The sequence below is a fragment of the Pundamilia nyererei genome, unplaced genomic scaffold (genome assembly GCF_000239375.1).
Source record: "Pundamilia nyererei isolate P.nyererei 1_Seehausen unplaced genomic scaffold, PunNye1.0 scaffold00024, whole genome shotgun sequence".
Classification (NCBI taxonomy): Eukaryota; Metazoa; Chordata; class Actinopteri; order Cichliformes; family Cichlidae; genus Pundamilia; species Pundamilia nyererei.
In genome coordinates, this window is record NW_005187425.1 from 1,760,376 (window position 1) to 1,785,694 (window position 25,319).

Sequence of the window (25,319 nt, forward strand, 5' to 3'; positions counted from 1 at the left end):
ATATAAATGCAATCCAATATTTTTATTATTACCTGTTGTCTTGGTATTTTTGGCTGTGAGAGCAGCACCCTCTGATTTTACTCTCGTCACCCTGTCCTTTTGTGCATATCACTGCTACTTGGCACCATCACCGAACTTTCAGACACGACTCCCTACTTGTCTTTGTGATGACTCTGGTAAAATAGAGCCCTGTGTAATAAACCTATTAACGATTAAATGCCATTTTTCTTTCTTATAAACACACACACAAAATCCCAGTAAAATCATTTCAGATAGTCGCTTCAGTATTATCATCGATTTATCACCCATTGGGAGTTTCTATGACGACTAATGGTGAAAGGTGAAAGTGTTTAATTAAGCGGCTGGCTCAGACACAAAAGCGCTGTTTGATGGCAGAAAATTCATGAATCTCTCACTGCATGTTTGTGTTGAATCCCACTGTTTCAGGCTGCGACGAGAACGTGTTATCAGCTATTCAAAGTGGTTCCTTGGGAGTGCTTCATATTTCTTTATGTGCTTTCATTCCATGCTTTTCTTATTCTCCTTTTTAGTCAAGGTTACGCTGTTGTCAGGATTTGTTGATGCATATTTATTCTATTTATCAAGACTCCTATTTAGTATCATCAAGTGTCATATTTGGGCTATGAATAAAATCTGTATAGATGGAAAGGATCAATGAGAAGGTGCTTTGGGTATTTAGATTTTTTAAATTCCCATTTTCCATAAGTACTTTTGATTTGTTGGTAAAGGCCCCTGTCGTTTCACTCCCAGCCACTAACACCTTCATTTTCAGTTACCTCTGTGTTTCTACCGCCTACTGTACAACTGCTGCTTCCTTCCTTATTACTAATCCTCAGTATATACAACCAAACATATTACATTTGTCAAAGATCATTGTTCTCCTGCTAGTTTTTCAAGGTCATGCACGCTGAACATTTAATAACATATTTCACCATTTTCTCCTTTTGAGGCTGTTAGCTGTTCTATATTTGATTTCTTTGTGTAATTTCTAAAACAGAAATGACTGTTTGTCAACATGCAATCGCCAACCAATGTAGAAGTTCCAAAAACTCCAGTTCATCCGGAGGCAATTATTAAAAGTCACAGAACAGCTGTGTTTGTGTTGTTGGTGCCTTTTGGAACATGTTTAATACAATTATGTGATGAATATTATCAGTATTTTGGCTTAGGGTGTCTAAGATGTTTCTGCTTCAGTTTTGGTGAGTGAAATTATAGTATTTTATTTGTGTATTATTAAGCACTAATGAGTAGATTTGTGCATCTTTGAATGGCAGCCATAGAATTTATAGAGACCGCTTGCCAATTAACTTCTGCTGGGGTTCTGTGTGGTATCTGCACAGAGACCTCAGATGCTGTGTCTGCAATCTGCTGGAGCAACTATTCTAGTTTCTAGCTTCCAATGTTCCTGTTACCACTGGGAATACTTTGAATTATACTTTCCACCTCTGATCCAGTTGTTTCTTTGGCCCCTGGTACCTCTCTATTTTCTCATGCGCCTTCCTCTTGATGTTGCTGATCACTGAAATCGCTACATCTATCATAGTGCGGTCTTCTGGGTTGTTTTCAGCTACCACTTTGTCTGGTTAGTTGGCCAACAGCTGCTTGTCTGTCTGGAACTAGAAAACCTACAAAGACTTAGGTCTGTTGTTCTTAACCATCAGGACCCAGAGACTTCTGGTCCATATGCAGCACAAACGTTCCTATACACTATCCCAGCCACTTGGTTGTGCTTCTCAGTGTACACTGTCCCAACTTGCATCTTACATCTCTCTACTTGGATGGTCTTCGGGACATCTTTGCACAGTTTGCAACTTGGGTCCTGCCTGTATGGATCTGGTGCTTTAGGCCTGTTCTTGTGCTTCAATGATCAAGGTATTTTCTAGACGCTTTCTTGACATCAGCCACTTCCTCTGGCAGGTTCCTGATATATTTATGGATGCGTTTCATCCTGGACTGTGGCTCTGACACCCACTAATGCATGCTCAGAGTGCAGGACTTTACGTGGAGACCTCTGTCCATTGTGAGATTGTGTGTTTTTACATCACTGGCATCTGTCTCATCTTGTGGCCATCTTATTTTTCCAGGTTGTTTTCTGATAACCAGTACAATTTATGTATTGATGGCTTGGATCGTATTCCATCCGGTTGGCTTCTCACAACCTAACTTGCACATCTTTATCATGGTTCCCTCTGACTTTTGAGATTACCAGCTGTCCTATACATCTACTACTCTACCTTCTGGTAGCTCCACAACTTTAGTCTGGATCACCTTGGCTTTATTTGCAGCCATTCATTCACACTTATCCAGTCTGAATAAGACAAATTTTCTCTTTTTTGTGCAGTCATCTCAATGCACACAAAAAGCATTTGAAAGTGAAATGTGAAAAGGGAGCAGCTGCTAAAGCCAGTGTTCATTAAAGGGACGCAGGAAAAATACATTTCTGTATTTTTTTCTTTTTTCAATGCCATGTTCCTGCTTTTATATATACACATCTTATAGCTGTTACTGTTGGGATCTTCCAGGCAGCTCACGCATAAAAAATGTATAAGGCTAACACTGAGGTGATCTTTAACACTTCCTTGGGTTTTGTGACTCTGAAGATGAATTATTGCACAGTGAAACTCTGTGCAAGCTGTGGATTCAGCAGTTTTAATACATTTTTCATCAAGGTTACTACATCAGGTGTTTCATAGATCATAACTAACTTCATCTTTAATGATACACCTTACATGACACTGGTTTCTTTTTATAGTCACATTAAATAAAACTTGCATGATTCTCCTGCAAGCCAAATTAAAAAGAACACTTAAACGCTTGATCCCCAAAGAAATGTTAGCTCTGGAGAATTTATATGGCAAAAACTCTGCCCATTATGTCAAACAGGCACATTTTAAATGTTTGTATTGTATTAAAGAGGGGAAGAACAGTACTAACCAGTGTGCTAATGTAATTACGTGAGCTATTTCAGAAGCTTATTTGAGCTGACGTGTAATTGATAAATGCTGTGATGAAGTGCTGTGAGTAATTTAAAGGATAATTCCAATTTATTTCCCATTAATGTGGTTATTAGGCCATTATATCCAGCCGTCACTGCATTCTCTGCCCCTGCTATAGCAACAAAGAGTCAACATGGCATATATCAGAGCAACTAATGCAAGTTCCCTGCAGCTTTCAGTAAAAAGCTTCAGGGAAAATTCCCTCTCGTGCAGGCAGCTGGCAACTATATTAAGCATACCTACTGGATGCAGTTTCACTCTGCATATGCACTCACTCGCTGCTACATTAGGTATTTTTTCAACTCTTTGTTCACATAAATGTCTGATCAGTAAATCATACAGCAGTAACTCAATAGCCAGAGGTCATAGGAGAATGGCCAGACTGCTTGAAGCTGATAGAAAGGCAACAGTAACTCAAACAACCACTTGTTACAACCAAGGTATGCATATGTGCATTTCTGAATCTTGAAGGAGATGTGCCACAGTAGCAGAAGACCATACTGGATGCTAGTCCTATAAGTTAAGATCAGGAAACTGAGGCTACAATTTAAACACAGTCACCAAAATCTAAGGAGCTTGGAAAGAAAAGCGTCTGGACTTCTTTGAGTTTCTTGAAGACGTTTCACCTCTCATCCGAGAAGCTTCTTCAGTTCTAAGGGTCAAATGGTGGAGAGTCCCAGATTTAAACCCATTGGGAGTATCCCCCCAAAGAGGGACAAAGGACCGCCTGATGATCCTCTACCTAATCACATGAGCCAAGGTGTGAAAGCGGGTGTGGGTCACAATCAGCCAGGGTTTCGGGTGAGCTCATTGTAATTTAAAGGACAATTCCAATTTATTTCCCATTAATGTGGTTATTAGGCCTGATTCTTATATAGCACTTTTCTACTCTTCCGGAGTACTCAAAGCACTGTATACAACATACCTCATTCACACCCACTCATACAAGCACTTCTTTCTATACTTGAACCAACATTCACACTCCAATGAATACTTCGAAGAGCTACGTGTGGTTAGTATCTTGCCCAAGGATATTTTGCATGCAGACTGGGGAAGCCAAGGATCGAATCATCAATCTTCCAATCGGTAGCTGATAGTAGCTCTACTACCTGAGCCACAGCCACCCCGTTAGCGAAGGGGAGGCCATGCAGACATCAGCTTCAGGTCTATGTGTAGGACACCTGTCAATCAGAGCAATCATGTCCACTATAGCAAAACCATTTCTTTTTTCTTTTTCTTTTTAAAAGAATGCAACAACAAATAAACAAAACACAGTAACCAAAGGTAAATTTCATACATTCGGTGGACATCACAGTGTCATTAATGCGAGTCCTTGTGGCTGTAGTAGTTGTGTAACTTATAGTGAAAACCTGATATTGTAACAGTCCTGGTATATACTAAATAGAAAAAAAAAACCCATCAATTTCTTCTAACTTCCAGTCTCAACATCCTATTACTGCTCACCACATTAACACATGCCTGTGAGTCAGACATGCACAGAGTCACACCCTGTGCACCCATATCCATCATGTTCCTCACACTGTGCATGGACTGTGTTACTGGTCAGAGCCAGAGGCATCCAGATGTCTGTTCACATGAGCAGCCTCTGTTTCAGCAACCAGGACTTAATGGTTTATCTGTAGCCATGAGCAGCTAATGAATCTTACACAGGGCTGCAAACATGCATTCGAGCTTCGTCGGCTAATGATGGATTATGTTTAGGTTGCTGTGTAACAAAAGCCATAAAAAGTAATCGGAATCTGTTCCAAACGGTTGAGTGTGTGGCTTTTTACTTTGACGTTTACTGAAATACGATGACAAGACGGTTGATTCACTACAGCCAAATCAAAGCTTACAGTTGTGCCCAAATTATTTAATATCTGCTTAGCTATTAGTCTCCTAATATCTGTTATCTTTCCAAGATTATCCATTTCACACATCAAAGATAACAGGCAACCAAAACATTGAGGAAATGTTTACTTTGTGTCAATATAGCCTGTTAGTCATCCAGGTCATGGTAGTCTTGAGTGCTTGTCTTGAAAAGAAGGCAACTGGACTCCTTTAGGTTCATGTGCATGTTGTGTCTCTCTTCCAAGAGGTTTGTTCAGTTTCAAAACAACTGTCGGAAAGTCCAGAGTATTTAACCCCCAGTTCTGGTTGTCCCCTTGGAGATTTTACACCTGGTCCAAGGTGTGAAATCTCTCTCCCCGCTATCATGTGAGCTATTAAGATCTCTTGAAGAAAGGTGTGAGTTGAGGTTGAGATGCTTGGGAAGGGAATCTGATAGCTGTAAGTCATAACCTCTGTTAAACAAGGGTCATTCACAGCGGATGTAGATGCCCTCCTTTACTGTTTTCTCAAGCCGTCTCTCCTCCAAAATGTGAACCCTGGCATCCTCAAAAGACTGTCTTCTCTCCTTTAAAGCAAGTGTACAGCTGAGTCTTGTTCTGTTGAGGTAGCTCTCCTTGTCCCATGCATTTGTGGAATGGATGTTTTGTTTCTTGTATAGAAATATCTGAGGCACTGCAAAGCACACATGATGTTCTTTTGCTTTTGTTTGGCTACCTTGTTCTTGGAATGAACCCTTCTTATATTTTCAAAACAGAAATTTTATGATAATATTGAATGATTATTATTGTTTTATGGGGTATTTTTGTATCTTAACAAGGTAATCTCCACAGCTTTTTTCAGTGTCTGTTTTTCTGTTGTTACTGCGGTATTAAATGAATGAAGCTAAAGTGAATTATTTTCAATCATTCCTACTTCCTGTGAATTATACAAGAGTGATAATGTTCTGGTGCTGAACCCATTACATATCTTCAGCTAATGGCAATGAGAAGAACAATATACATGCTGCATTAGTTTTCTAGTTTCTAGATAATGCCATTTTTGGCAAGTAAATTGTTTCTCTTTTCAGTCTATTTTTCAACCCACACAGAAACATTAAAGCAAATGAATGTTACAGCATGGTACGTTAAATTTAATCGTGCCTGATATAATAATGTCTTATCCCTGGTCACAGTTGTTGCCATGGTGAAGAGCGACCCTCACATGTGAAAATGCACAGTTATTGACTAATTAACATTCAGGGACATTTTAATGGCTCCATGCCGTTTACTTTCATAGGGACATGCTGTGAGGGCAGAATGTTTTTTCTCTCCTGCCTGTTCAGCTCATATGTGTTCACGTCTGTTACAGTTTCAGTGTTTAGTTTTCTGTTGAACCAGAGGGAAAAGAAGGCTTGTAGATTATTGGTAGCCTGAAATAATGGTCCAATTTTCATCCTTTGTTATTGAACACCTGGGGTTAGACTGCTTCAGTGTAATCACGCAGGCAGCACATGCAAAAAATTACTCGCAACAATGGAGAGTTTTTGTATTTGTGCATATGCCGTTAGTTTTCAGGCCCATTTTATCCACAGTGGTGCAGGGGTCAGTATTCTTTCCTCCCTGCAAGAAAGATCAGGGTTTGAGCTTCCTGGCCAGCTGGGGCGTGGAGGGTGTGGAGTCTGCTGTTCTCCCTGTGCCTTTTTTGGGGGGTTGTAATGTATGGGTCTAACCAGACACTTTAGAACTAAAAAGATGTCAATCATCAGCTATCAATAATCACATAATCACAGTAGAAAATTACAAAAACACATTGAAATGTGTTGTAGATGTTCTGGATTCACACTTGGTTACCGCAGCTGTCTCGGAGTGTGTGTGGAGAGTTCGTCAATCTGTATAGAAACAATGTCGCTCCTGCTTTGTACACTATATGCCATCAAAGACACGTACGTTCTCACTTTTATTACAGTGGCTACTTTTTGCGGTGAGTGTGCTCTCAGTGCATGGTTTTTATTATTACTAATATTAATTATGACTCATGATGTGATTTAAAGCAGGTTTGTTTATGATGATTTTTTTTTCTTTTTGGTAAGGAAAAATGATCCCACAGTCATGCATATTGTATCGATATAGCATATATATGCTATATATATATATATGGGGCTCCATGGATTAGACTTCTCGAGCATATCCCATATATCTCGAGCACTGATGATCTCCTTAAACCATTTCTGAACTCATTCTGCTTTGTGGGAAGGCGCATTATCCTGCAGAAAGAGTCCACAGACATCAGGGAATACCGTTTGATTGAAAGGTCTGCAGCAATGCTTAGGTAGTTGGTACGTGTCACATAGCGCATCCTGGTGCCAGGTGTTTCCCAGGTAAGCGACACACACACTCTGCCATCCACATGATGTAAAAGAAAACATGATTCATCAGACCACCGTGATCCAGGTCTGATGCTCATGCGCTGGTGCTTTCAGCTGACCTTCACACCGGGCTCCATACGCCAAACTACAAAGGACTGTATGTTCTGACTTCTTTCTATCAGAACTAAACAAGTGTTTACTTCTTCCCACTCCCTTTCAACATGTAAATGAATCAGAACGGTAGCAATATTGAAATGTATTGACTTTTGTATAGTATTTTTTTTCTCTCTTATTTTCTTTTCTAAATATACCTGTATATTGTTTAGATGTTTGAAATAAATTAACAATCAATCAATCAATCAATCAATAAGTTTTCAGCAATTAGAGCTACTGTATCTCGTCCTTGTTAGACCACATGGGCCAGCCTTGGCTTGTCTACTCATGATCCTGTTCATCACTGTTGCTAACCCCAAAAAGAGTTTGAAGATGCTATGACCCAGTCATATGCCAATCATAATTTAGCCCATGTAAAATTCACTCAAATCCTTACATTTATTTTTCCTGGGTACGACACATCAATTTTGATGACAAAATTTATATACAATATATACCATCCACTAACAGGTGCCATGGTGAAGGGATAGGCAGTGCTATTATTCCTGATGTATAATATATAACCAGATTAACTTTACCGTATCACAAAAGCCCAAAACAAACAATAAATAATTGCTCTACATTGCAACAACAAATGGGACTAATTAGGAAGCCAAGCTTGAAGTTAGTCTAATTTTCTTTTTATTAATCTGTCAACCAACATAATTTATGTTATATTAGGCTGTCACAGAGCATATGAATAAAAAAGAGGGCTTTATCATAATAAATTTTTTTCAAATGTTGGCATATTAAAATGACTTGCTGAATTAGTGTATATTAAACCAACCAATCCTCAGCTGCCACCCGCTTAAGAAGCCTTTCTGGAAAACTATTCAAACGAATGGCACAGTAAGACATCTACATATTTGTCAAACGATCTGAATGTTTACATAATGAATCCTCAAGGACAGCTTGTTCCTTTGCTTTGACTATATTAGGTGTGATGAGTTTGTAGAATGTAATTTATGTCAAAATTGTTTCAGGGATAATCTGCTATCATTACACAATCTATTTTTCTCATTTAAGGAGAGGTGAAGATGGATGTGAAACAAGAATGACAGAGTCTCTTCCCCGTAGGAGGGAACCACAGCTATTGACTTGATGGAAGGCTATGAATTATACATTTTTCACAGATAGAACTGCTGTGGATGGGTTTAAGACCCATTACTGTACATCTATCTTTCTATCTGCTGTCCGTGTGGTTTAGTGGTCCAGGAGAATTCCATTTAAATGTTTTTTTTACAGTTAGATGAAACAGTTTCCGTTAGTTTTCTTTTAAATTATTATTATTTTTGAGTGCTGTTTATTCACACAAGAAGCATAATAAAGGTTTTTACTTTTCCGATGATTACTTCTGCCTTGTCTCTCTGTGACTCTAATGTCACTTTCTGTCAATAACGGACTGATTATTTATTCCATTATCTGCAGTCTGTTTACTGGCATACAACAAGATGATGTTCTAATCTTCTGTTTATGCGAGTTGTCAAATTTTACTTCCAAAATGAGAACTCTGTGAGAGATCTGTATCCTCTTTATGAAAGATATTTATCAAAAAATTGCTGCTGGCATGAAAATGAATTCTAAACTTTAGAAAGTAACAGTGTGTAATTTTCTCCGTAGATACCCAATTTGTAGCTCTGTGTTGGCAATTATTATAACACAAAAGTCATTCAAGCATTGCACAAAGCCTAAAGGGTTTTCATTTTTGATTATACCTGCTGGTATTTTCAGTATCACACCTCCCCCAGCCTGTAAATACTGATAAACTTGCAACTGCAAATAAATATGTATTTAATGAAGTGTAATGCCACTTGATAATATAACCTTCCTAATGAGACATGAGCCATTATCCTAGCTGTCATAGGGCAAACGGCTGGGCGCACCTGTGACAGGTTGCAAGTCTACTGCGGGGCAATGAGACAATTTAATAAAAAGGGTTGCAAAACTGACAGAAACAACAGATTAATTCATTTTCTTCTGATATACAACCACTGTAATGTAAGCGTGACTAACAGTATTCAAGATTACGTTTGACTAAGTGCAGCGTGTTTTCATTTTTACACAAGGTAATGTAAGCAGCATTTAGCTGAATGTTTATTTGTGTATTTGGTAAAACAAATTTGACCTACACTCATTCAAGGTGAGAAGCTTGAAAGTTTGATAGGATAGTGGTAAAGATTAGAAAACTTGGAACACGTTCTGCGAAACGTTCTCATTCCCAAAGCATAACATTTTAGGCTAGGTGACAAATCGTCAATATATTACGCTTCCAGGCACCCAACATGTCCCTAGATCACGAGATCGGAAAAATGAGGAAACATAAGGAACCGTTTGGAATGAATCTACACATGTACGTTTGTTTTACTTAAATCACTTTGGAAAACACTATCTAACATCATTAAATTGCTGGTTAGGGTTAGGGATAAGGTTAGGGTTAGGGCTGGAATACATGGCTGTATTACCGCAGGAGCATCATTCTACTGGATTTCATCCATAACCCGGTGCGTAGCATAAGAACGTGGAAGGTCACCTTTTGCGTTCCTCAGCAACACCGCGGGAGTTGATAAATCATTATTATATTACAGCTTGGGAGTGAGAACGGGATGAAAATTTGGGAGGATTGAAGTAAAATCCACACAATTGTTATTGTCCATTGGGGTTGAGTAATGGGCTGATCTGCTTCAGATCTATAAAATTTTAGTCAGACTCTGAATGTAAGTCGTTAATGTGAATTTCTATTTATGCTCGTGCAGATTTGCAGATACAGTGGGGCAAAAAAGTATTTAGTCAGCCACCGATTGTGCAAATTCCCCCACTTAAAATGATGACAGAGGTCAGTAATTTGCACCAGAGGTACACTTCAACTGTGAGAGACAGAATGTGAAAAAAAAATCCATGAATCCACATGGTAGGATTTGTAAAGAATTCATTCGTAAATTAGGGTGGAAAATAAGTATTTGGTCACCTCAAACAAGGAAAATCTCTGGCTCTCACAGACCTGTAACGTCTTCTGTAAGAAGCTTTTCTGTCCCCCACTCGTTACCTGTATGAATGGCACCTGTTTGAACTCATCATCTGTATAAAAGACACCTGTCCACAGCCTCAAACAGTCAGACTCCAAACTCCGCCATGGCCAAGACCAAAGAGCTTTCGAAGGACACCAGGAAAAGTATTGTAGACCTGCACCAGACTGGGAAGAGTGAATCTGGTGAATGACCTGCAGAGAGCTGGGACCAAAGTAACAAAGGTCACCATCAGTAACACACTACAACGGCAGGGAATCAAATCCCGCAGTGCCAGACGTGTTCCGCTGCTGAAGCCAGTGCATGTCCAGGCCCGTCTGAAGTTTGCCAGAGAGCACATGGATGATACAGCAGAGGATTGGGAGAATGTCATGTGGTCAGATGAAACCAAAGTAGAACTTTTTGGTATAAACTCAACTCGTCGTGTTTGGAGGAAGAAGAATACTGAGTTGCATCCCAAGAACACCATACCTACTGTGAAGCATGGGGGTGGAAACATCATGCTATGGGGCTGTTTTTCTGCCAAGGGGACAGGACGACTGATCCGTGTTAAGGACAGAATGAATGGGGCCATGTATCGTGAGATTTTGAGCCAAAACCTCCTTCCATCAGTGAGAACTTTGAAGATGAAACGAGGCTGGGTCTTCCAACATGACAATGATCCAAAACACACCGCCCGGGCAACAAAGGAGTGGCTCCGTAAGAAGTATTTGAAAGTCCTGGAGTGGCCTAGCCAGTCTCCAGACCTCAACCTCATAGAAAATCTGTGGCGGGAGTTGAAAGTCCGTTTTGCTCGGCGACAGCCCCAAAACATCACTGCTCTCGAGAAGATCTGCATGGAGGAATGGGCCAAAATACCAGCTACTGTGTGTGCAAACCTGGTAAAGACCTATAGTAAACGTTTGACCTCTGTTATTGCCAACAAAGGTTATGTTACAAAGTATTGAGTTGTATTTTTGTTATTGACCAAATACTTATTTTCCACCCTGATTTACGAATAAATTCTTTACAAATCCTACCATGTGAATTCATGGATTTTTTTTTCACATTCTGTCTCTCACAGTTGAAGTGTACCTCTGGTGCAAATTACTGACCTCTGTCATCATTTTAAGTGGGGGAACTTGCACAATCGGTGGCTGACTAAATACTTTTTTGCCCCACTGTAGCAACAGATTTGTGATTTTCACTAATTTACCAAATGAATCACTGTATCACCACAAACAAATATATGTAATCACCTCATTTAATTGCAAGTTGATGCAGAACTGATAAGAATGATAGAATGACTCTGGCTCATTCCCCTTTTGTCACCGTCTCGATGCACCAAAGTCACTTGAAAATTGACTGATTGCGTGTAGTTGCAGTCCTGGTTCTTTTCTTTGAAGCAACCATTTCAAAAGGTAACAAGCTCAATACACATAATCACAATAATTTTGTTTGTGGTACCTTTGCTTTTGCTTGTGTGTGCAGTAGCTTAAAGTAGGGTAAATCAGTCATTGCTGTATGTGAACAAGTCTAAATATGATTTGGTGCTCTCCAGCTACACATTACCTTTTCTTCATGGCTGAAATGGGATGTAATAAACTCCCAGATGTCTCTCTCTGGCTCCCTCTTGTTTTATCATGGACAGTATGATTTATACTAAATAACTTCAGGGCACTACTGCCATGGAAGGATCTTACAGTGACCACATTATGCTGTGCCTAGGGCAGGAAAAATTAAAGCACAAAGCTAAAGTCGACCAGAGATTGTTCGCAAACTTAAGTGATAGTACAATAAAAAAAAGTATTGGAATTTCAAACAAAAGTGATGCATAACATATTGCTTCCAACCCCTTATAAGTGCATGGTCTGAGATGCAAACATTAAGTTATATCTGCCCATGTCAATGTGAATCCCTAACCTTGTCATAAGAATATACATGCTTTCTTTTAGTATTTTAATATTACAATAAATCTGACAAGTTGACAAAAAACAGAGAAAAAGGAGCAGTTTACAGGCTGAAGTCTGCTCTAGAAACCTAGAACATTTTTATTGATATGTAACTCACAAGCCCGTTCATCTCTGTGTTTGTTACCTGTTGAACATCAAGCTCTGGCTCCTTGGGTGTATCAGCATGCACTCTGGCTGCACAGGTCTTTTGCTTCTAGCTTTGTGTTAATAATTTACTGCCTTTTCAGGTGCTTGGAAAGATTTAGTGTTGTTATTGGACCACTGGGTAGCTGTTGCCGGCCTGGACACAGATTACACTTTACTGTTACATTCTTGTCTTACCAATAAGTTATGGGTAAGTCTTGACCCTTCAAAACATGTAGAGTACTCTATCATTTTTGTCCCTTTCTTATAAAAGAACTGTGGTCAGGTGGATTAATAATAATAATAATAATAATGTATACTTTATTGATCCCCGTGGGGAAATTACTTGTTTTTCTCTGCATTTGACCCATTCACTCAGTGAAGCAGTGGGCAGCCACTAAGCAGGCGCCCGGGGAGCAGTGAGTAGGGACAGTACCTTGCTCAGGGGTACCTCAGGGTAGCTGTTCAGTGGATTTGAACCCCCGACCTTCCAATCATGGGGTGACCACTCTACCTACTAAAAAACCTAAAAATGTAGGTTTGACTAAAATAAGATCAATTGTCTGCTTTTTTTGGACACTGAAGAAACTATAGATCAGTTATTTTGTTGCTGTGAGAAGGGACCACATACTTCAGCTTTACTGAGTTTTCAGTCTGTGCCAGTCAGTGCCAGTTTACTGAATCAATCACACATGGCAAAACCTTAAGCAGTTTTATTGACAGACATAATTTACAGATTTCATTTAACCTTTTTACAAACTGTAAACACAATTTCACTCACGAAAACATATTCTGCAATCTAATTTGTGCCCTCCATAATGAGCATCTTATCATGGTGGAGGGGTTTGTGTATCCCATGGATCCCAGAGCTTTGTTGTCAGGGGCTTTTACCCCTATTAGGATCTCTCAAACTGATAGACAAACTGGTCCTAGTTGAGGGGCCAGATGAAGAATGATTCAGGTAACTCATAAGAAGAATAAATGAACAGAGGACCACTCTACCCTCCTGGGGATACTGTTACCCAGCCCTCATCCTGGAGCCAGGCCTTGGGAGGGAGCTTAATTTAGAAAGCATTTAGTGGTGAGGCTTTCACCCATGTGACCCTGTTGGATGCAGCCTGAAGAGGTAACATAGGCCTGGACCCATGTTTTCTAACCACCCACAGTCTATTGGAGAGGCCCTAGACTCTGTTATAATCTAGAATTGTCCTTGATGATAGGTGACAGGTTGGAGGGAGTATCATGGTATCCCCAACAGTTCAATGCTGTATATTGGGGTTTTCCCCGGTGGACAAAAGGTGTTTGTTTCGGTGCCAACTTCTTGGAGTGACTGGGTGATGGAGGGTGTCCCATGTGACGACTCCATTGTTTTACTCTGACTTACACGGGCAATTACTCTGAGATCCAGAGGGGTACAACTGGGAGGAAATCCCTGCCTGATCAGAACCCCAGTGGGTTTCTGTCACCTCAGTTTGTCCATACTAAACACCATGTTCAAGCATAAAGCTGTTCAGATACCCTAGCATAGTGGTCCCTTTTTTTGTGCCACGGACTGGTAAATGTCCGACAATATTTTCACAGACCAGCCTTTAAGGTGTCGCAGATAAATACAACAAAATAAAACCAGTAGGCCTACCGGTACCAAGAAAAGAGAAAATGTATTCATAACACACAGGAAAAGACCCAGGGAAACCAAGTTAACTATAAAAACAATAAAACAATGATAAAAACACTGGAAACCGTAAATTTCACACCCGAGCCTCAACTCTCGCGGCCTGGTACCAAATGACTCATTGACCGGTCCGTGGTCTGGGGGTTGGGGACCAATGCCCTAGCGCACATATCGATAATTGATCATCAGTTCTGCAGACCAGCTGTAAAGAGCTGTGTCTGCACGGTGGTTGACGGCTGTTGTGGCTGTAATCACTGAACCAGATGGTGGAAGCCAGCAGTGATAGGAGCCATCAAGGTATGGAGTCCTATCAGACTTGGTTAGCCTGTAAAACTCCAGAGCAGCCAAGTGCTCTGTAGCTCTGCCAGTAGTGGACGTAAAAATTCAAATGTGTGAGGATTTGTGGAGGCTATTTTTGGTCAATTTCAAAGTGACTGTGGCAAACGGTCAGGTCGCTCAGGAAGAGAATGCTATTAGCTGGAGGAGTCTCCAATTCAATAAAAGGATGCTGACATTACCTCGAGCTCTATCGAGCTACTATGACAGCTTTTACTGCATCACAAGGTGTCTCGTCGGTCCCAGTGCAAATAAAGTCTGAAATAACAAACACACTAAGCTGTCTGAGTTACAGTTAATCAGAATTTAATGAACTAACTGTCATCTCTGGTTGTTAAGAGGATTTGGGATTACTGAGGACAGTGCTAGAACAAAAACGATGCAAATTACCTTGGCTTAATGTGACAGTTGAGATTTAATACAGCTAAGACCGGTGGGTGCAATGTATCATTGTCACTTTGTGTATTCATTTATTAATTTAATAACCTCCCAGCAGGGATGTGTCTAAGTAGTCTTTACATGGAATAGTGTCGGAACAGCACAATTCCTCTTGTGCTTTGGACATTAAGACATTTTTTAGAGATGTGCTTGCTCCCTTTATGGCAAGAGAATTAGGCATGAAAGATTGATTTCTCCTTCATGTCTGGCTGATACAGCTGGCAGTGCAACTAATGCATCTGTTGAGCCTAAGAAACACAAGCCTCATATCTAACTCACAACTATTGTTGTCATTTTTACTTGTTTTGGTATAATTTAGGTTAAACAAGGTAACCTCTAAAGCCTGACCAATACATCAAGGGGACTGGTATATCGGCCAATATTAGCGGGAGAAGCAACGTATAGCTTCAGCCAACATTATGCTCCATAGTTTGTCCGCCAGAGGAAACTATGCAGCTTCCCTGGGCGCAAAAACCACCAACTGATATAAGAAGAGTCGGGCAGATTCTCAATCTTGTTGTAACAATAAAACAAGACTATTCTTTTAAACAGCACCAATATCAGTTGAGCTCTAGTTTTATTCTCTTGTTAAACAGATTACATGAACAGGTAAGCTGTTTCCCCCTGTGTCTAGCCTTTACGGTAATGCTGCTGGTTTATCTAATAAGAATAATAATGAACAATTAAAAATAGATTAAACCACCATTAGGCGTCATCTGAATCATCTGTTATCTAAATTAAGATAATAATAATAAGCTGGAATAGTAAAATTGAGGAGTGACAAGAACTAAAGTGTATTTCACAGGGAAAATCTAACTCCTAGACAGCTTCATTATAGCGTCATTATTTGAGTCAATTACCTCTTTACTGTCTAATACCACTCTATTGAACTCTGTAATACCTCGCAGGCATAGCGACATCACCAGGGAACCCTCTAACGTTTAACATTATGAGAGACTAAAGCAGCGTGATTAAATATGCCAGGCTTCACTCTTTAAAGCCTTAAACATGGCCTGAAGTTGCAGGTTGGAGCTGAATTTTTCACAGTATTTTCACCCATGAATTTTATATAATTTCATTATAATTTTAGCATGAAAACCAGATGTCACTTAGAAAGGATGACTAATATAACAGGGTTTTTAATAATTCATTTGGGTCTTGCGTGCTGAGTTTATGAGATAAAAGATATGTGATTTTAGATCTTTTTGATGGGATCCAGCCTTAACCTCGGCTCATCGCAACGATAGGAAGCGATAAACACAGAATATGTCTTTGCTGACAAGAGCTGTAAACAGTGGAGCCATTTCAGTCACTTGTTTTCAGGCCTCTTCATTCGGTGGAAATGGATCCACGCTTTCTTCTGTTTTCTATAAACACTCCACCATTTTCCATTCTCTTTGAACTACCCCTCTCTGCTCCATTTTCCACCATACTTGCTGAAGGGACATTTTTCTGAAATACTATTACAAGGACCATCCTTGAAATGCTTTGATCACTCTTCATTCAGATCACAGAAAAGCTACTGCTGCCTACGGGAAAGGTTTATTTCAGCAATGTCTTTTTAGTCAATATTGTTCACTTGACCTTTCTACCGAGTCCTTATTAACGGCCCTCTGTTATCATTATTTCTACACTCTATGAATATAATATGGAACATACAAGAAACGATTTTTCCTATCTGCCTGTAAGAAACTGGAATTTTTTAATTATACATTTCTTTAAATATTTTTGGATTACATTTTATGGTTAATTTGTATTCTGTAATATCTGGTAATCTTTTCAATAAATGGAGCTGAAAGTTTTCTATCACAAAATGGGCTAGTAGCTCACAGAAGAGGCCTGAATTATTCAGAAATCATTTCAAGATACTTTGCCTAGATCATACAGTATTCTTGCGTCACAAGGAAACAATGCAAGCTGGGTATATTTAGCAAATGGTCACGCCTGTGTGGTTCCATCTGTAAATTTTGCATTTTATTTATGTGGATCCTTCTGATGCTCTCTTTCTTTATTCTTACACTAGTTGAAGTAGTGTTCTTTCTAAGTAAAGACTGAATAAAAAGGGCCTTTGTCAGTTTTGGGAATTTCACATATGTTTTTGTTTTCATTTCACAAAATGAGAAAAATTCTCAGTATGTGTTTAAAATGTCAAGTTGTAATTACTGAACAGAGCTGCTGAGCCCAAAGGGTCACCGAGCTAATGGTTTAGAGCCACTGTTTGAAGTGACTGTTACCAGTTTGTGCTGCAGAGTCAAACCTCAGTAGTGGATCAGAGCTTCTTGGTCATGTTCTCTACTGCAAATAAAAAGACAAGAAACCTATAAAGACACTCAGAACAGCTAAAGAGGGATCAAATAAATACAAAAAAAACCCATAATAATGCAACATGTGTGACCTTTTACATATCCAGTATGTGTCTTCTGTGCAGATACACCAAAATGAAGACAGCCACCAACATCTACATCTTCAACCTTGCTCTGGCTGACGCCTTGGTGACGAGCACACTACCGTTCCAGAGTGTTAACTACCTAATGGGGACCTGGCCTTTTGGGGACGTCTTGTGCAAGATGGTGATGTCCATCGACTACTACAACATGTTCACCTCTATCTTCACACTCACCACCATGAGCATCGACCGCTACGTCGCTGTGTGCCACCCCGTCAAAGCACTGGACTTCAGGACGCCACGCAATGCCAAGATTGTCAATGTCTGCAACTGGATTCTTTCCTCTGCAATTGGGTTGCCTGTCATGTTCATGGCCTCCACTACTGTCACTTTAAGTATGAACACATGTACCACTAATGCTGATCCTGATTTGCAGCACTTCAATTTTAGCATGAATGGGGAAATTGTAACGGAAGTAAATACACTACATATTGTTTTAGCAGCCTGACCTCATCACAATAATCTTCATGATTAAAGTTTTGCTGCATAGACAGTGAGTAAAACATTAGCCCAAGAAATGCTAGCATCTAGTGAAACAGCTAGTTCTCTCTGCAGACAATTATGTCATTTTTGGATTCATTTGCAATCAGCCTGTTCTGCCCCTTAGGTATGATGATGTGCTGCTTTGGACAACTTTAAAGTTAAATGAAAAAGCTCCGCTAAAAGCATCCTTGACCCTAAAACTGTTTTTGTGATCCCTCGTGCAAATAGCAAAGGTCATTTAATTTCTTGAAGAAGTTGTCTGTTTTCATCCATGTTTATAAATAAGATGTGGCAAAATAAACGGTAGAGATTCAGTTTTACAAATTACTTAGATTATTGCATTAGCTTTATTTTCAGCTGCTCCCTTATTTCCCAGGCGGTTGCCACAGCAGATGAATCTGCATATTTGATTTAGCAAAGTTGATGGTACAAACCTCCCATTTATCCATGTTTGGAACTGGCAAAAGGGGAAAAAAAACTCTAGAATCCACCAATAAAAAAAAACAAACAAAAAAACAAAACAAAAAACCAAACACTTATTTTAGAAGAACATTAAATTACAAATTTAATTATGAATTTTCGACAATAAAGTGATGTTGGGTGTGCCAAAATAAAGAACAGATTGCTGACCAGCGCGTACTGATCCAGCCTTTGTCTAAATTCCAAAATTCACCACACAGTTGGCCACAGTGACAACAAAATAAGGAACACTTTGCAGCAAATTTCATATTCTAAAAGTAGAAGAGTGGAAGTTTGTCACACCACCCACTTCTACTCCACCTGCAGCCAGCCTTCATCCCTTCAAACTCCATCCTATCTGCAGCCCTTCACTTCCTCAGCTCTGCTGAAACCTGTCCAATTTACATTCGCTGCTCCCTTGCTCTCTCTAGTTACTTGCTCAGCTCAGTTTGCCACAATCTGGATTCTTTGCCCAGTTCAATTAAGGTTCCTTCACTGATCTGCACAGCTATCAACTTGTCCACTTCTGCACACATCTACTTTGTCTCACTCTACCTTTGCTCAATACTCTACCCCTACCCCATTCTTCTGTCTAATAATTATTCACCACTTATCTAACTCCAGCCCCCCATATGTTTGCCTGTTAGCTCACTCTGGCTCATGATACGGAAGTCCTCACATCAAAAAGTGTGTAAACAACATGTGTCCCGAAGCAATCAAGTGTACTGTTATTGTCAAGTATGCTATCTCATTAATTTCCATAAGTGTATTGTAGTGGTTTACACATTTCCCTAATAAACTATCCCTGGCTTGATCCTGAGAGGAGACACAAACCCCTTGAGTGTTGTGTCAGGAAAGGCACCCAGCATAAAAATCTTCCAAAGCCAAAACGCTGTGGTCATCCCTCGTAAGTAAGCTACCAGCCAAAGCTATAGTTTTTCAATGGGGAGTCAAAATGAACCCTTGCAAGTATATGTGGCCATTTTTTTTTTCCCCCTTTCGCTGTATTTTACACCACAAAACTCATCATACGTTTAGTAAACTAGTCAAATTGTTAGGAGTTACCCAAATTTGGAATTAAATATTAAATAATGTTGTGTGGGAAAATGTACACACACCCTATGCAATTTCTTTTTACAAACAGCATTTTAACAATGGCACAAAAACTACAAAACAATAATGAACTCATTCAGTTCAGTCTCTTCATTTTTGATTGAAAAAGCAGTTACAAAGGCAGTAAGCAAAAATAGAGTTTGTTAAATACATACACATGCATATGATGAATGTTTATGATGACTCTATCCTGTGTCTTCTCAACCTGCACAGACACAGGCATAGTGGACTGCAAGCTGAATTTCCCCCACCCCGCCTGGTACTGGGACACCCTGCTCAAGATCTGTGTGTTCATCTTTGCCTTCATCATGCCCGTCCTCATCATCACTGTCTGCTATGGCCTCATGATCCTGCGGCTAAAGAGCGTGCGAATGCTGTCGGGCTCCCAGGTTGGAAAAATGCATTTTCTTTCAAAAGCCCCAAAATTGCATATATAATTTCTTTCTCTTTTTTTGCATTTTGTCAAGGGGCTTTAATTAGATGCAAATTGTGCATTTTCTAAAATTATTAAACCTTGGGTATAAACCTAATTGATTTTATTTTTCAGAATAATGAGGCACAATAGCAACCTGCCCAGAGCATGCTTGCAAATATGGTGCTCTCATCACTCTCAAGTCCAAGTAATTAGGGAAAATCAACTTAAGCCTGAGGTTGCGGCTTAGTTTTAATTAACCTCTTAGTGCTCACTAGCATGAATATGGGTAGAATGAAAATTCTGCTGCCATGCTTTAAAAAGCATCAGCTTTCTCTGAATGAATAACGATTTAATGAAAAACATAAACATACAAAGGCAAATCACAATTTTTTTCAACACAAGAGTCTAATGACCAAAATGCCTCAAAGCTAGTTGTCTTTTTTTATTCAAAGGGGGGAGATAAACGGTGAGGTAACACCACACTGGAATGCACGACAGTAACCTTTCACTAAGTATTTGAGTTGTTGCATAATGAAAACATCCTAAAGCAGAAATAAAAGGAAGAGTAAACATTCTTGTACACAAGATTTGTTACTGCCTATAGCTCTTAATTCTCTCCTCTTACTCTCTCATCCTCCCTTTCAGGATTACATTCTCCAATCTCCATCCTTTTCACACACTGGCCTCTCTGCTCTGTCATTCTTTCGTTATTATTTATCTTTCCCTGCCATCTCCAGTTTTTTTCTTTTTCATCTTTTCACCAGTCTTATACCCATCACTAATCTGCCTAACTTTTTCACACACAGGAGAAAGACAGGAATCTGCGTCGAATCACCCGCATGGTCCTCGTAGTGGTTGCCGTCTTCATTGTCTGCTGGACTCCTATCCACATCTTTGTCATCATCTCAGCTCTGATCACCATCCCCAACTCCACTTTCCAGACTATCACCTGGCATTTCTGCATCGCTCTCGGCTACACAAACAGGTGCCTAGCAGAGAAAAATATGCACCGTTTTTGTTTTTTGTCAAAATTCTGGATAATTGTTTTTAGAATTATTCATTTAAAAGGAAAATGGTGCAGGACGGGATAATAGGAGAATGTTATCAGGAAACCACATTATATAGTAAAGTTGAATTTAGCTTTAGGCTGATTTTTGTGCTTGTTATAAGCTTTGATCCTGTTTTTTGTCTCCTGCAGTAGTCTGAACCCCATCCTTTATGGCTACCTGGATGAGAACTTCAAGCGTTGTTTCCGTGAGTTCTGCACCCCAAGTCCTTCAGTGTTGGAGATACAGAATTCATCCAGGACTGGAGCCAGTAGCCGCAAGATCCCACAGCGTGAACACATCAGCGCAAACACAGGAGAAAGGTCCAATCAACAGGTCACCAGTGTCTGTATTACTTGAATGTTAGTTAGGAGCATTTAGTGGAAGTCTTTCACTCTGTGTTTCAATGTTAGAGGAGAACATCAACAGCTTTCAAATATCTGTACAGTTGGTGGCACAGCTGGTAAGCTTGGCTTGCATAATTTTTGTTGCCAGAAGCAGAGAGAATGAAAGTCACTGTGCCCCCCAAAAAGTATGTGCAATCTAAACTGACATGCAGTACTGTGCAGAAGTCTTGAGCCTGCCTTCATTTTTTCATATCTTGCTTCCAGGAGCCAGACTTTCTTGACATTTTTATTAACAACAGTTCTCCTGTTTGTTTTTAAGGTCTTTCTTAGATTTTCTCTGGATATGCTGCTTTTCAGTCCAGCTCTTATGCCTGACAATTTCCAAGGCGGTTTATTTGTTAGTGTTGGTGGGTTTTTTTGGTAAGCTTGTTAACACTGACCTATGAACCACTTGAGCATTAGAAAGACACCTAACTCAAAGGACAAATTAGTGCCATGAATACAAGTCATAGACAACCTTTTAAATAGTATAATAATAGCGAGTTTCAAAAGGAAGATGACACAATTTGATAGTCAGAAAATAGCCCTGGTTTTTCACCAAGAAGGTGATTCTCAAAATGCTATTGCATGTATGGTGTGTCCTTAAAAAAAATGAGGAAACTGGACAAAAGGAGATGAACAACATGTGAAAGTCATGTTCTTCGGAAACAAAAAAAAAAAATCTAGCAAAGACGTGACAGGACCTGAGAGATGCATCCGCCCCTTCACTGTAGCCTCATCAGTAAAGGTCTCTATACAAGGGTGGCAATAGAGAAGGCTTTCTTAAGAGAGGGAAAGAGTCATTTCTCACTGGCTGCAGTGTGAAAAATCAAAGCATAAACACGGTGAAGGCTCTGCCATGGTTTGACGCTTATTTCACCCAGTGGGGGATTTTGTCAAACTGATGGTTTTATGAATGTAGAAAAGTACTGTCAGATTTAGTAAAACCACAAAGCATCTAACCGGTGATAGCTTCATTTTCTTTTCCTAAACACACTGTTTTGCCTTAAATACTGTGTTTCCGCGTATGTTAAACCTTTTTTCAACAAATTTGCTTCACCCAGTTCTCTTTTCCGTAAAAAATGAGGGGAGGCTCAAGTCTTAATTTTGAACAGAACCAAGTTAAAAATGTCTATTCCTGCTCGTAGCATTAGGCTAACTTAAGCTAAGGCTGTAGCATCATTTCATACCGTGAACTATGTCGACTGCATAACAGGGCGAATTTCAACAGCACAGTGTTGTCTCAGATTGAACACAGCATTATGTAGTTAGAGGAAATGACATTTGAAAATACCTGGTTTCTGTTGCAGCTCCTTGTTTTATGTCTTCCCTTCCTTTATTCCTGTGCCTTTTGCGTTCCCACTCTCAGTGTTTTCTGTTCATTTCGTGTGAGACATTTTGAAGAATATGTTCTCATGTGGCGTTTGGTGCTTTTATTTCCCCCCATTGTTCTCTCACTATCTTCATTAACGTCTGATTGCGTTCACCTGTTTCTTATTATGCTCCTCTCACTGGTGGGCTTTTAAACCCAGTCCCAGCCCAGCCCTCTATGCTCCCACGCTGACGTGTATAACTGCTACTAATATGACTACTGAAGGGTCTCGAAATTGCAATGGTAGGGTACACTTTCTATCTCAGTTTATCCTCCTATCAGATGGACCTATTAGGATCAAGTCCTTACTCAAAAATATGCCATTTTCGGTTCAAATGTATTTGTTATAATTCTTATAATTCTTTTTTTTTTTGGTTCTTTATTAAACACATTAATAACAACAAAGTACAATGCACTTTTTGAAAGCATGTACAACATTTCCACAAAAGTAAATTTGTCTCCATAATATTTAGCGAGCTGAGCTCTGACTGCACTTCTTGCACTTCACTGCAGTGCTTCTTGTTTACATTTAATTTGTGTCTATGTCCGGACCTACCATTAAATGAAACAGTCATGTTTGCTTTACAAAGATAAAAGCAGTATCAAACTCTCAGCAACAAAGCAATAACGAATTTATCGCCAAACCTCAAAGTTATCCAAGAATTTCTAGTGAACTCATGGCAATGGGTTCACAAAGTGTGTAATAAGATAAACATCCTTTCTTTCTCTGCAGGTATGACTAGCCTTGGAGGGGTCGTCAGTGGACTCTCGCTGTTGTGGCAGTGTTCCCAATGACGATCTCAACTCAGAAGTCACCCAGGTCACCACGGGGCTCTGATTATCCACGTACACATAAGCCACATTCACACAACCATTCAGGACACGGCTAAGACACAACAGCACAGAACATTTTAGCCAGAATGCGTAACTGCATCAGGCCACTACTCTGCCAGCTAGTGTACCTAACTACATGGCTGTGCAAGCTTTTTTACACACTGGTTACATTGATTGGGTAGCACATCCGGACTGTTTGTGAAGTGGATTTGTGGCATGTTTTGTTTTTTTTACTGGATGCACATGTTTCAAATGTAGCTCTGTGTGAGTCTAAGCTAAAACAATCCCTAAATTCAATCTGTTAACAGCTCCACACCTGCAGGGCCAAAAAATGATAGACCTCAGGATCTATGATTAGGAGACACATGGGAGAATAAGCCGTCTTTAGCCTATCACTGTGCCAAAAGGAGATTTGCAAAATATTCAACTAAGATGCAACAAAATTTGTCAAAGGAGATAACAATGCTATACTGCTGAATCCCCTTCTTACAGCCCAGGTGGCCTCAAGGTAGCTGGAAACCTAAAATGGCAGCAGGTTTTGTTTTAATGTGGACTGCCGACAGTACAGGAGCCTTCACTGTGTTATTTTAAAACAAAACAACCCCCCCCCACATCTGATTAAAAGGAATGCACATACCTCACATACAAATGTATATAGAAGAACGGTTGTTTTTAACATTTGCAGGGGGGACCTCCACCGTGTAGTCATACTCAACTCATACAAGTTATACTCAAAGAAAACCGTCATTACCACATCAGGGTGTCTGAATTGAAGTTTCTGCACTAAGTTGAGAGGTAAAACTATTTGTGTTACATTAGTATTGTATGGACTACGCAAATTCAATATGTGTGGTAAACATAAAAATATACTGACAGAACTATAAAAGCCACTTTCACAAGCCACCGATACGTATATGTGTCTTGTTTTGTTCTTTCTGCTTTGTACAGAGCTGCCCCGTTCATCAAAGTCTCGTATTAACTAATTCATTATAGTGTAAAAAATAAATCAGTTAATTGTATTTGTCAAGCTCATATGGCTTCACACCAGTCTGCCACTTTTTTTCCAGATGTCTAAAAAGAACAGATCACCGTGTTGCTGCGCGGCACAGGATCTGCTTATCGTTGGTTCTTTTCCTCTATCACTGCATGAAGACATGATCGTAGAGAAAATGTCTTTCATAGCTAATTACAGCACCTCACACTGCTTCTATATCAGATCAGCAGCTTTTCACTTTTACACCTGATTAGCAGAATTTTCCGTCGAGTGATCTACGTAGTGCCGTTCAAACTTTGGCCACTTCAAGAAGATGAGTTGTGAGTTGCACTGCACTCAGTAACGATTTCACCATGAAGCACAGATGTAGTACAGTATTGTACTTTCTCTGCAAACTCTGACATATGTACGAATGTCTATTTGTTTACCACAGTGCATCCTTGTGGATGCTCTAAACCAGCAAAAAGCTTTCATCAGCCTGTCCTGCACAACCTTCAGTGTGTGCTGTTGCAGCAAATAGTGCAGACGTATGCTTTTACCAGTGTATAGTTAAGCAGCCATTACAACAGGTATGGGTTGAAGTGGAGTCACTTCTCTGAAAAAGTTTAGCCAAGCGGGACAGTAACACCTGTTGTAATCACTAGAATTGCTTGTGCCTACGTGTTGTGCCATATGCCAAACTTGAGCGCCTTTTTTCATAGTAGCTCTACGCGATATTCAATGTACTGGTATTTTTTTCTAAGGATTTGTAAAAGTAAATGATTGTATTAATCTGCCATGTAAAATATTGTAAGTATTCTGTCGCTTTTTTTAATGAATGTGAAATCATTAAAATCAGTGTGGTCCTACACTATATATATAT

General features: G+C 39.6%; 1 protein-coding gene across 2 annotated transcripts in view; it reads left to right on the forward strand.

The window, feature by feature from the left end:
- oprm1 (opioid receptor, mu 1) overlaps window positions 1–25,300 on the forward strand; it is a 37,908-nt gene extending 12,608 nt beyond the window's left edge. The window contains exons 2-6 of one of the 2 annotated variants that reach the window (XM_013909389.1): window positions 17,338–17,690; window positions 19,624–19,799; window positions 20,632–20,810; window positions 21,024–21,207; window positions 23,363–25,300. In XM_013909389.1, the coding sequence (XP_013764843.1) occupies window positions 17,338–17,690; window positions 19,624–19,799; window positions 20,632–20,810; window positions 21,024–21,207; window positions 23,363–23,368 (898 nt within the window). In that variant the 3' untranslated portion in view covers window positions 23,369–25,300. Of the gene's footprint in view, window positions 1–17,337; window positions 17,691–19,623; window positions 19,800–20,631; window positions 20,811–21,023; window positions 21,517–23,362 lie in introns of those variants that run through there. The other variant, XM_013909388.1, reaches the window with a different exon arrangement.
- Window positions 25,301–25,319: the final 19 nt, after the last annotated feature.